Source organism: Tamandua tetradactyla, chromosome 8 (genome assembly GCF_023851605.1).
Source record: "Tamandua tetradactyla isolate mTamTet1 chromosome 8, mTamTet1.pri, whole genome shotgun sequence".
In the NCBI taxonomy this organism is placed as follows: domain Eukaryota; kingdom Metazoa; phylum Chordata; class Mammalia; order Pilosa; family Myrmecophagidae; genus Tamandua; species Tamandua tetradactyla.
Genome location: NC_135334.1, coordinates 103,205,736 through 103,219,489, shown reverse-complemented (window position 1 = coordinate 103,219,489; position 13,754 = coordinate 103,205,736). Strand labels below are relative to the sequence as shown.

General features: G+C 36.2%; 1 protein-coding gene across 3 annotated transcripts in view; it reads left to right on the top strand.

Moving 5' to 3' along the window:
- Positions 1–13,754, top strand: part of LGR4 (leucine rich repeat containing G protein-coupled receptor 4) — a 127,693-nt gene that overhangs the window by 96,782 nt on the left and 17,157 nt on the right. For all 3 annotated transcript variants that reach the window (XM_077114266.1, XM_077114264.1, XM_077114265.1), the window contains exons 5-6: positions 11,807–12,022; positions 12,887–12,958. In XM_077114266.1, coding sequence (XP_076970381.1) covers positions 11,807–12,022; positions 12,887–12,958 — 288 coding nt within the window. The remainder of the gene's footprint in view (positions 1–11,806; positions 12,023–12,886; positions 12,959–13,754) is intronic.

Here is a 13,754-nt window from a genome sequence, read left to right as displayed (position 1 = left end):
CAGAAACTTTTTATTCAGTGCTTGCTGTAGTGCAGGAGTCGGCCACCGTCACTTGCCTTCTGAGTGTGAAAGCTTTGTGGTGGAAAAAGTGAGGCTTTTCAGGTGTGCCCCGATGGCCTGGGGTTGTTGGCTTGGGGAGGCTGGAAGCAAGCTAGCTAGAAGCAGGGCACCCTATATGATTGGTTATGGGGACATATTTTTTCTGCTGTTGCTCCTAAGTTGGAAGCAGAGGCAAAAATTAGGAAAACTGTCCATAATGAATCACCTAATGGCTGTTTTGGGTCAATGGCAGGAGTTGTGGTTTAGCTTCCCGGAGCAGTTGTAGCTAGTGGCCAGCTGCCCAGACTGGTCCCTGCAGGTAGTGGGTCAGTGATTCCTGGTCACCCGCTTGTATTTTCAGTCCCTCACAGAGTGATTAAATAATCTAAGCATGATTTAATCGCATGAATTATTTTGTTATATAGTTAGTAGTATCATTATTTGTTTAATGTCTCTCTCTCTCCAAGAATGAGAGCTCCACAAGCTTGTGGATTGTATCTGTGTGTGTGTGCATGAGTGTGTGAGGATTGAACACATTCCTGTCTAACTCATTGAAGCAAATCTCTTAAACAGCTTTGTAGTCAATTTTGCCAGCTTGTTATACAGAGGATTACTTTGTCTCCTCAGTGATAGGATCTAGAAAGCCCAAGGAATAAACAAATCTAAAAATGTTTGTTTCTACGCAGATTTGTAAGGCAGCTGCTCAGTTTTCCTAGGCTTTCAGTTATTTTGACTAGATCAGAAATGAAACTTCAGTCACACACTCACAAGGACCAGTGGTCTTTAATGTCTGCTTAAAGGGGGGAAAGAATACATCTGGGGCTGGGCGCAGTTAGCTGAGATCTAGGACCCAGTGTTTACCTACAGGGGAAGGTGACAATTATGGCAGGACCTGAAGTTGGAGCAGCACGAGGGAACAGGAGGCAACAAATATTAGAAAATACCAAAACCACTTAAAATCTACCAGATCCTGATCTTGAAAGCTTCCAAATTCTATTTCTGTAACAATATGCTCTTTTTTACTTTCCACCAGTTCTTTGTTTTCCTGTTTTGGTTTGTTTGTTTGTTTGCTTTCTTTTACCATGAGATCCAAACCTGTGAGGTCTGAAATTTAAGTGGTAAAAAGTATATCCACAGGGAACCAATTTGTGAGGAAAGTTGTGATTTGTCTGGAACTTGCTGGACCTCATCATATTAATACCAGGTTGTGTCTATGTTGAAAAGCTATCATTGCAACAGTTATACCTGGTTGTGCCGACAATAACACTTAAGACTTAGTTTCCAGATTTTCAAATGGTGGTTTAATTTTTAACTATGAGTAACCGTGTTACTAAGGTATCCTTAATTCCAGCATTTTTGGAAAAATTAAAGAAACTTTATAGCCACAATAACATTAATTCAAGTAGCCATTTAATTATTCCAGTGAACAGTTTGACTGTTTCTTAAAATTGTTAATTTTGGCAAACTAATTTCTTTAAAATGCTAAGTGGTAAGAGAAAAAGAGAAATGTTGGCTTCTCAATTCATGACATTTACATTTTAACATGCCTGGAGGTAATAAGAATAACTGAAAATCTGTTGAAGTGATTTGTTACTTAAATACTTTTTTCTAATTATTTTTCTTACACCTTATTGCCAAATCAGAGTAGTAATCAAATTATCAAATATTATTAAATATTAGTTATAACATAAAATTATGAGTAAAATTGCTCATTTGTATAGTTTAATTTCTTATTGTTGTTTTCTGTTTTTTTTTAATTTTTATTAATAAACCCATTCAACATACTAACACGAACATTCTTAACGTATAAACATTCCATACGTGGTGTGCAATCAGTGGCTCACAATATCATCACATAGTTGTATATTCATCACCGTGATCATTTCTCAGAACATTTACATCACTCCAGAAAAAGAAATAAAAAGAAAAAAGAAAAAACTCATACATACCATACCCCTCACCCCTCCCACTCATTGACCACTAGTATTTCCCTCTACCTAATTTATTTTAACATTTGTTCCCCCTATTATTTATTCTTAATCCATATTTTTTACTCATGTCCATACCATAGATAAAAGGAGCATCAGAACAAGGTTTTCACAATCATACAATCACTTTGCGAAAGCTGTATCATTATACAGTCATCTTTAAGAAACATGGCTACTGGAGCACAGCTCTACAGTTTCAGGCACTTCCTTCTAGCCTCTCTAAAACACCTTAAACTAAAAAGGGGATATCTATATAATGTGTAAGAATAACCTCCAGGATAACCTCTTCAACTCTATTTGAAATCTCTCAGGCAGTGACACTTTATTTTGTCTCATTTCTCTCTTCTGCCTTTCAGTCAAGAAGGTTTTCTCAGTCCCTTGATGCTGAGTCCCAACTCATTCCAGGATTTCTGTCCCATGTTGCCAGGAAGATTTACACCCCTGGGAGTCATGTCCCACGTAGAGAGGGGGAGGGCGGTGAGTTTGCTTGCCATGTTGGCTGAGAGAGAGAGAGGCCACATCTAAGCAATAAAAGAGGTTCTCTGGGGTGACTCTTAGGCCTAATTTTAAGTAAGCCTAGCCTATCCTTTGCAGGTATAAGTTTCATATGAACAAACCCCAAGATTGAGGGTACGGCCTATTGATTTTGTTATCCTCACTGCTTGCGAGAATATGAGGCCTTCTCCAAATGGGGAAGTTGAATTTTCCCCTTTTTTTCCCATTCCCCCAAGGGGACTTTGCAAATACATTTTAATTCACTGTTCAAATCTCTCTGGAATTTATTGGGGCATCACTCTGGACAAACCTACAAAATCTCATGCTCTACTCAAGGTTCCATGTACTTATGGTGTTCAGTTAAACTGTCCATATAAGTTATATTAGGAGATGCACTAGTCAAAATATAAATTTTGTACCAAATAAACATTTTTTTTTGCTTTAGTGTCATACATAAGTTCGAGTTTTAAAATACGAATTACCATCTCTTTTCAATACCCTGAAATATTGACATTCCTTATTCTTCCCTATACAAAAACATTTTCTATTTTGTACATTTAGTCACTATCATTGTACACTCCAGGCATTCCTAGATTATTCCATCTCAGTCTTTATTGTCTATCTTTCCTTTTGGTTTCATTTGAGCCTCCAGCCCTCCTCCCTCTATAATTCTTTTTTTTTTTTTAATTTTTTTTATTAATCAAAAAAAAGAAAAGAAATTAACACAACATTTAGAAATCATTCCATTCTACACATGCACTCAGTAATTCTTAGTATCATCACATAGATGTATGATCATCATTTCTTAGTACATTTGCATCGATTTAGGAAAAGAACTAGCAAAACAGCAGAAAAAGATATAGAATGTTAATATAGAGAAGAGAATTAAAATAATAATACTAATAAAAAATATATATATAAAAAGGAAAAAGAAAAAAACAAAAACAAAAGATACAAACAAACAAACAAACAAAAAACTATATTTCAGGTGCAGCTTCATTCAGTGTTCCAACATAGTTACATTACACTTATGTATTATTGTGCTGTCCATTTTTGAGTTTTTGTATCTAGTCCTGTTGCACAGTCTGTATCCCTTCAGCTCCAATTACCCATTATCTTACCCTGTTTCTAACTCCTGCTGGTCTCTGTTACCAATGATATATTCCAAGCTGATTCTCGAATGTCGGTTCACATCAGTGGGACCATACAGTATTTGTCCTTTAGTTTTTGGCTAGACTCACTCAGCATAATGTTCTCTAGGTCCATCCATGTTATTACATGCTTCATAAGTTTAGTCTGTCTTAAAGCTGCATAATATTCCATTGTAGGTATACGCCACAGTTTGTTTAGCCACTCGTCTGTTGATGGACATTTTGGCTGTTTCCATCTCTTTGCAATTGTAGATAATGCTGCTATAAACACTGGTGTGCAAATGTCCGTCTGTGTCTTTGCCCTTAAGTCCTTTAGGTAGATACCTAGCAGTGGTATTGCTGGGTCGTAATCCATTCTGCCAGTCTATGTCTTTTGATTGGGAAATTCAGTCCATTAACTTTTAGTGTTATTACTGTTTGGATAATATTTTCCTCTACCATTTTGGCTTTTGTATTATATATATCATATCTGATTTTCCTTCTTTCTACACTTTACTCCATACCTCTCTCTTCTGTCTTTTCGTATCTGACTCTAGTGCTCCCTTTAGTATTTCTTGCAGAGCTGGTCTCTTGGTCACAAATTCTCTCAGTGACATTTTGTCTATAAATGTTTTAATTTCTCCTTCATTTTTGAAGGACAATTTTGCTGGATACAGAAGTCTTGGTTGGCAGTTTTTCTCTTTTAGTAATTTAAATATATCATCCCACTGTCTTCTAGCTTCCATGGTTTCTGCTGAGAAATCTACACATAGTCTTATTGGGTTTCCCTTGTATGTGACAGATTGTTTTTCTCTTGCTGCTTTCAAGATCCTCTCTTTCTCTTTGACCTCTGACATTCTAACTAGTAAGTGTCTTGGAGAACGCCTATTTGGGTCTATTCTCTTTGGGGTGCGCTGCACTTCTTGGATCTGTAAATTTAGGTCTTTCATAAGAGTTGGGAAATTTTCAGTGATAATTTCTTCCATTAGTTTTTCTCCTCCTTTTCCCTTCTCTTCTCCTTCTGGGACACCCACAACATGTATATTTGTACGTTTCATATTGTCATTCAGTTCCCTGATCCCCTGCTCAAGTTTTTCCATTCTTTTCCCTATAGTTTCTGTTTCTTTTTGGAATTCAGATGTTCCATCCTCCAGTTCACTAATTCTAGCTTCTGTCTCTTTAGATCTACCATTGTAGGTATCCATTGTTTTTTCCATTTTTTCTTCTTTGTCCTTCACTCCCATAAGTTCTGTGATTTGTTTTTTCAGATTTTCTATTTCTTCTTTTTGTTCAGCCCATGTCTTCTTCATGTCCTCCCTCAATTTATTGATTTGGTTTTTGAAGAGGTTTTCCATTTCTGTTCATATATTCAGCATTAGTTGTCTCAGCTTCTGTATCTCATTTGAACTATTGGTTTGTTCCTTTGACTGGGCCATATCTTCAATTTTCTGAGCGTCATCCATTATTTTCTGCTGGTGTCTGGGCATTTGATCAGATTTCCCTGGGTGTGGGACCCGGCTGGTTGAGAGGTTTTTCTGTGAAATCTCTGGGCTCTGTTTTTCTTATCCTGCCCCATAGGTGGCACTCGTGGTGCTCGTCTGTCTGCGGGTCCCACCAATAAAAGATGCTGTGGCTCCTTTAACTTGCCAATCCGAATCTCACAGTTGGCCCGGGAAACCGCGCGTGGCGGGGGGGTCGCCGGCCGCCGCGGCTTGGGGGAGTGCCGGTCCAAATTGCCCAGCTGGCCCAAGACACCAAGCGTGGTGGGAGGGCCCCGCTATCCAACGTTCCCAGTCAGACCGGGGAGCCACGTGCGTGGAGGGGACCCCAGTCGCCAGCCGCCCCAGCCGGGAAAACGCGCGCCCCTCGGGTATCTCACCGCAGCGGATTCTCCCTGCCCGTTCAGCCGTTCCAGAATGGGGTACGCTGTCTTTTTGGTCTCTGTCGTATTGTTTCTGTTTCTTTAGTTGCTGTTCTGGAGGAGGAACTAAGACCCGCGCGTCTTACTAAACCGCCATCTTCTCCAGAAGTCCCCTATAATTCTTACATTCAACTTCATTCAATGTACTAACATTATAGTGCTACAGTTAGGTAGTATTGTGCTATCCATTTCTGAATTTTTTTTTTTTTTTTTTTACATGGGCAGGCACCAGGAATCGAACCTGGGTCCTCGGGCATGGCAGGCAAGCACTCTTACCTGCTGAACCACTGTGGCCCCCATTTCTGAATTTTACAATCATTCTTGTTGCATAATCTGTAGCCCTTCAGCTCCGGTTACCCAATATCTACCCTATTTCTATCTCCTGATAGCCTCAGTTCTTAACTGAAATTCTCCAAGTTCATTCATTAATGTTAGTTCATATCAGTGAGACCATACAGTATTTGTCCTTTTGTTTCTGGCTAATCTCACACAGCATAATGTCCTCAAGGTCCATCCATGTTGTTACATGCTTCATGACTTTATTCTGTTGTACAGCTGCAGAATATTCCATCATATGTTTATAGCACAGCTTGTTTAGCTCCTCGTCTGTTGATGGACATTTGGGCTGTCTCCATCTCTTGGCAATTGTAAATAATGCTGCTATAAACATTGGTGTACAAATGTCTGTTTGTGTCCTTGCCCTCATGTCCTCTGAATAGATACCTAGCAATGGTATTGCTGGATCATATGGCAATTCTATACTTAGCTTCCTGAGGAACCACCAAACTGCCTTCCACAGCGGTTGTACCTTTTGACATTCCCATCAACAGTGGATAAGTGTGCCTCTTTCTCCGCATCCTCTCCAGCACTTGTTGTTTTCTGCTTTTGGATGTGAGGTGGTATCTCATTGTGGTTTTGATTTGCATTTCCTTAATAGCCTGGGAAGTTAAGCATCTTTTCATGTACCTTTTAGCCATTTGTATTTCCTCTTCTGAAGTTTCTGTTCATGTCTTTTGCCAATTTTGTAATTGGGTTTTTTGTCTTTTTTTGTTGTTGAGTTGAACAGTTTCTATATATTCTGGATACTAGACCCTTATCTGATATATCATTTCCAAATATTGTCTCCCATTGTGTAAGCTGTCTTTTTACTCTCTTGACAAAGTTCTTTGATGCACAAAAGTGTTTAATTTTGAGAAGTTTCCAATTATCTATTTCTTTCTTCAATGCTCATGCTTTGGGTGTAACATCTAGGAAACCGCCTCCTGTTACAAATTTTATAAGATATTTCCTGACATTTTCTTCTAAAATTTTTATGGTCTAATGTTTAGATCTTTGTTCCATTTTGAGTTAATTTTTGTATAGGGTATGAGATATGGATCCTCTTTCATTCTTTTGCATGTGGACATCCAGTTCTTCAAGCACCATTTATTGAAGAGACTGTTCTGTCCCAGGTGAGTTGGCTTGACTGCCTTATCAAAGATCAATTGTCCATAGATGAGAGGGTCTAATCTGAACACTTTTATTCTATTCCATTGAACAATATATCTATCTTAATACCAATACCATGTGTTTTGACCACTGTAGCTGCCTGATACACTTTAAAGTTAAGTAGTGTGAGACCTCCAACTTCATTTTTCTTTCTCAGGATATTTTTAGCTATTTGGGACACTCTGCCCTTCCAGTTAAAGTTTGTTATTGGTTTTTCTATTTCTGAAAAGTAAGTTTTTGGGATTTTAATTGGTACTGCATTAAATCTATAAATCAATTTAGGTAGAATTGACAACTATATTTAGTCTTCCAATCCATGAACACTTATTTAGGTGTTCTGTGATTTCTTTTAGCAATTTCTTTGTAGTTTTCTTTGTATATGTCTTTTGTATCCTTACATTTTTTCCTAAACATTTTATTATTTTGGTTGCAATTCTAAATGGAATTTTTTTCTTGATTTCCCCCTCAGATTGCTCATTATGAGTGTATAGAAACACAACAGATTTTTGAGTGTTAATCTTGTAATCTGTCACTTTGCTGTACTCATTTATTAGCTCTACTAATTTTGCTGTGGGATTTTTGGGGGTTTTCGATATATAGAATCATATCATCTGCAAACAGTGAGAGTTTTACTTCTTCCTTTACAATTTTGATGCCTTGTATTTCTTTTTCTTGTCTAATTGCTTTGGCTAGAACTTCCAACACAATGTTGAATAACAATGGTCATAGTGGACATCCTTGTCTTGTTCCTGATCTTAGGGAGAAAGTTTTCAGTTTTTCCCATTGAGGATGATGTTAGCTGTAGGTTTTTCATATATTCCCTTTATCATGTTGAGGAAGTTCCCTTCTATTCCTAACCTTTGAAGTGTTTTCAACAGGAAAGGATGTTGAATTTTGTCAAATACCTTTTCTGTATCAAATGAGATGATCATGTGTTTTTTCTGCTTTGATTTGTTGATATGGTGTATTACATTAATTGATTTTCTTATGTTGAATCATCCTTACATGCCTGGGATGAATCCTGCTTGGCCATGATGCATAATTATTTTAATGTGCTACTGGATTTTGTTGAGGGTTTTTGCATCTATATTCATTAGAGAGATTGGTCTGTAATTTTCTTTTCCTGTAGTATCTTTATCTGGCTTTGGTATGAGGGTGATGTTAGCTTCATAGAATGAGTTAGGTAACCTTCCCTCCTCTTCATTTTTTTTGAAGAGTTTGAGCAGAATTGGTACTGATTGTTTCTTGAATGTTTGGTAGGATTCACATGTGAAGCCATCTGGTCCTGGACTTTTCTTTTTTGGGGAGCTTCTTAATGACTAATTCAGTTTCATTACTTGTGATTGGTTTGTTGAGGTCATCTATTTCTTCTCAAGTCAATGTTGGTTGTTCATGCCTTTCTAGAAGTTGTCCTTTCGTCTATGTTGTCTGGTTTATTAGCATAAAGTTGTTCATAGTATCCTCTCATTACCTCCTTTATTTCTGCTGGTCAGTGGTTATGTCTCCTCTTCCATTTCTAATTTTATTTATCTGCATCTTCTCTCTTCTTCTTTTTCTCAACCTTGCTAAGGATATATCAATCTTATTGATTTTACTCATAGAACCAACTTCTGGTTTTGTTGATTTTTCCCAATTGTTTTCATGTTCTCAATTTAATTTTATTTCTGCTCTAATCTTTGTTATTTCTTTCCTTTTGCCTGCTTTGGGGTTAGTTTGCTGTTCTTTCTCTAGTTCTTCCAAGTGGACAGTTAATTCCTTGATTTTTGCTCTTTCTTCTTTTTTTGATATAGGCATGTAGGGCAATAAATTTCCCTCTTAGCGCTGCCTTTGCTGCATCCTATAAATTTTGATATGTCGTATCTTCATTTTCATTTGCCTTGAGATATTTACTGATTTTTTTTTAAATAATTTCTTCCTTGACCCCCTGGTTGTTTTAAGAGTGTGTTTTTGAACCTCCATATATTTGTGAATCTTCTGGCCTTCTTTATGATCCCAGTTCCTTTATGATCCCAGAATGTGTTTTGTATGATTTCAGTCTTTTTAAATTTATTGAGACTTACTTTGTGACCCAGCATGTGGTCTATCCTTGAGAATGATCCATGAGCACTTAATAAAAAGGTGTATCCTGCTGTTGTAGGGTGTAATGCCCTATAAATGTCTATTAAGTCTAGTTTGTTTATTGTATTATTCAAATTCTCTGTTTCTTTATTGATCCTCTGTCTAGATGTTCTGTCCATTGATGAGAGGGGGAAATTGAAGTCTCCAACTATTATGATTGATGTGTCTTTTTCTCTCTTCAGTCTTTGCCTCATGTTATTTGGAGCACTCTGGCTTAGTGCCTAAAATATTTGTGATTCTTATGTCTTCTTATTGAATTGTTCCTTTTATTAATATAGTGCCCTTCTTTGTCTCTTTTAATTGTTTTACATTTGAAGTCTAATCTTTTGGATATTAGTACAGCTACTCCTGCTCTTTTGTGATTGTTGTTTGTATGAACTATCTTTTCCCAACCTTTCACTTTTAACCTATGTTTATCCTTGGGTCTAAAATGCATCTCCTGTAGACAGCATATTGATGGGTCCTGCTTTTTAATCCATTCTGCCAGTCTATGTCTTTTGACTGGGGAGTTTAATCCATTAACATTTAGTGTTATTACTGCAAGGGCAGTACTTTCTTCTACCACTTTGCCTTTTGGATTTTTTTTTAACTTTTTTTATTAATTAAAAATTAACAAACAAAACATTAAGATATCATTCCATTCTACATATACAATCAGTAATTCTTAATATCATCACATAGTTGCATATTCATCATTTCTTAGAACATTTGCATCGATTTAGAAAAAGAAATAAAAAGACAACAGAAAAAGAAATAAAATGATAACAGAGAAAAAAAAGATTATACATACCATACCCCTTACCCCTCGCTTTCATTTACCACTAGCATTTCAAACTAAATTTATTTTAACATTTATTCCCCCTATTATTTATTTTTATTCCATATGTTCTACTCTTCTGTTGATATAGTAGCTAAAAGGAGCATCAGACACAAGGGTTTTCACATTCACAGAGTCTCATTGTGAAAGCTGTATCATTGTTCAATCATCATCAAGAAACATGGCTACTGGAACACAGCTCCACATTTTCAGGCAGTTCCCTCCAGCCTCTCTGCTACATCTTGAACAACAAGGTGATATCTACTTAATGCATAAGAATAACCGCCAGGATAACCTCTCAACTCTGTTTGGAATCTCTCAGCCATTGACACTTAGTCTCATTTCACTGCCTTTTGGATTTTATATGTCCTATCTAATTTTTCTTCTTTTTACCTTTACTGATAGTCTTCATTTCTACATTCTTCTCCACACCTCTTTGTCCTGTTTTTTCCTCTATCTCTAGTGCTCCTTTTAGTATCTCTTGCAGAGCTGATCTCTTGGTCACCAATTCAGTGATTTTTTTTGTCTGAAAATATTTTAATTTCCCCTCATTTTTGAAGGACAATTTTGCTGAATGTAGAATTCTTGGTTGGCAGTTTTTCTCTTTTACTATCTTAAATATATCATACCACTATCTTCTTGCCTCCATGATTTCTGCTGTGAAATCTACACATAGTCTTATTCAGTTTCCCTTCTTTGTAATGGATTGCTTTTCTTTTGCTGCTTTCAAAATTCTTCCATTCCCTTTGACATCTGATATTCTGATTAGTAAGTGTCTTGGAGCACCTCTATTTGGATCTGTTCTGTTGGGGATACACTGCACTTCTTGTATCTGTCATTTTAAGTCTTTTATATGAGTTGGGAAATTTTCAGTGATAATTTCTTTCATTAGTTTTTTTCCTCCTTTTCCCTTCTCTTCTCCTTCTGGGACACCCACAACACGTATATTCATGTGCTTCATGTTGTCATTCGGTTCCCTGAGTCCATGTTCATATTTTTCCATTCTTTTCCTTATATTTTCTTTTGCTTGTCAGATTTCAAATGTCCCATCCTCCAGTTCACTAATCCTATCTTCTGCCTCTTGAATTCTAACATTGTAGGTTTCCATTGTTTTTTTTCACCTCTTCTACTGTGCCTTTCATTCCCATAGGTTCTTTGATTTGTTTTTTCAGACTTTCAATTTCTTCTTTTTGCTCTTTCCTTGCCTTCTTTATATTCTCCCTCAACTCGTTGTTTTGATTTTTGATGAAATTTTCCATGTCTGTTCAAAGTCTCGAATTAATTTTTCAACTCCTGTATCTCATTTGAATTGTTGGTTTGTTCCTTTGGCTGAGCCATACCTTTAGTTTTCCTAGTATGATTTATTTTTTTGCTGGTGTCTAGGCATTTAATTTCCTTCATTAGTTTACTCTGAAGATTGTAGTTTCTTTGTATTTTTGACAGGCATATTCTGAAACATAAAATGCAAACTTGAGCTTTGTGAGGGTTCTTTTCCATCTTCCTTCTTTTTGAAAAATACGCCCTTAAGCTACAGAGTTCCTTCTTAGCCAAAGATACTTGAAAATTCAGATTTGGATAAATTCCTTTCGTATAAAGGACAGAAAGTGTCTGACTTACATATACTGGTTTTTAAAAAAACATTAGGTTTTATTAGAACTTCTGGTAAAATTAGTGAAATAAGAGACAAGGTGGCCCTGATCATTTTTATAATTCCTTTTTATTTTTGAAAGCTCTGAGACTTGTGTGATGTGGTTGGACTCATTCCACTGAAGTTTGTATCTAAATGTGATTGCTTCTGTTTCTGCATTAGGCGTTTAGATGCCAACCACATTACCTCTGTCCCCGAGGACAGTTTTGAGGGGCTCGTTCAGTTGCGGCACCTGTGGCTGGACGACAACAGCCTGACAGAGGTACCCGTCTGTCCCCTCAGCAACCTTCCCACACTGCAGGCACTGACCTTGGCTCTGAACAAAATCTCGAGCATCCCCGACTTTGCATTTACAAACCTTTCAAGTCTCGTGGTTCTGTAAGTATCCACCCTTTCTAGTACCAGGTGTTTGTGTTTATTTGGGGGAGAAAACAGGATTATTGCAACCAATAATCATGAAGATGCCTCACAGATCAATCTTCTGAAATAGCACTTGGTAGATTTGCTGTCTTATAAGAGTGAATATGACGACTTCTTAAAATACAAAGTAGCACAATTTTTAAAAATTAACATCTGATTGTAATTTTTAAGTCTCCCTAAAATAAATGGTTATTTGTAATCCTGACCAGAAGGAGAAGAAATTGGGTCGTTCAGGAAACACTTGTCCAGCTTTCATTGCGGGCAAGCAGTGTATTCACTTTTATGTTAAAAGACATACAATCATTTTGAGATGCTTATAGAAAATAAGTTCCAGCAATACTTAATGCTTTTGCCAAATTTTTCTATTCAAAGAGTATATGGTCCTCTGTATTTTTAATCTTTCAAAAGTTGGGTGAAATAGAATGTCTTTTCTTTTAAAATTCTACTTATGTAAAGTGGACATCTTCTTCTATACCCCATACTCCATAGGAGAACTCATCAAAGTTTTCCTTTATATGATTGAGATAATCATGCCTTTATTTTTGATATGGGTGTATAAAAACTATCTTCAGTGTGTCCACTATTTTTCTGCTAGAGAATTTTCCTTTTCCCATTAGTGGTTTATGTTGTGTGAATTTGACTCACTAAACATGTCAAAAAGATGCCTATCCAGTGCTATTTGTTTTGCATAGTTAAGTGTTGAAATATTTAGCTATACCATTCCTTTAGCCATACCAACTTAGACATATTAAACAATATAATAGTTGCTGTTATTTTCATATAGTTTTTTCCATATAGTTATTTTCATGCTTTTTTCCATAGGCATCTGCATAATAATAAGATTAAAAGTCTGGGTCAGCATTGTTTTGATGGACTAGATAACCTGGAGACCTTGTAAGTTGATTCATTTTTGGATAATCATATTGTGGTTTTGACAGTGAATTTTGTATTTCATTAATTTGCTTTAATACATACATGACTGAATTCTTGCAATTAACTAATTCACTTAATAAGTATAGTAGTTTATGTTTAAAAATGGCATACATGTTTGAACTTCATGTTTCTTTCCAAAATATACATTAAAAGCAGTTCAGTCAGTAAAGGTTTGTACCTGTTCACAAATTTTGGTTTGGTTAAAATCTGTGATGTGCAGTTTTGGAATTTTGAAGCTTATAAAGTGAATTCTGGATGAAATTTCACATTGCTCTCAAAGAAGCCAGTGTTTTGTTTAAGTTTTTAATCACCTCAATTGTCTTGCTAATTACTCACACTGGATTTGAATAAAATGATTGTTTTCTGAAGCTAAAATGCAGATACTTTTATTGTTTCCATTACTTGAAATGTTTGGGCCTTCTGGTTGTTTCAGCTATACATTGTATCACTTTATGAATAACAGTGTACAGCTGTATAGTCAGGAGTGGGAGCTTTATGTTGTTGTATTAGTTTACATTAGTTGTCTTTATTCAAAGAAGCATAATATTTGCTATTGTGTTGTGGTAAATGGTTCATAAAATATCTTAGTTTAAATAAGTATTTACACATTTCCTAGAGGGTGAGTATGTACCAGTGTAGTAGCAGATAGAAGAATGAATGGGTTGTCTACCTTAAGTCATGTATACCATTTCAATTATATTAAAATTAAACCTCTTCTTCCCAGATAAGGTTTTTATTTGCCATTTTTCTGTCTATG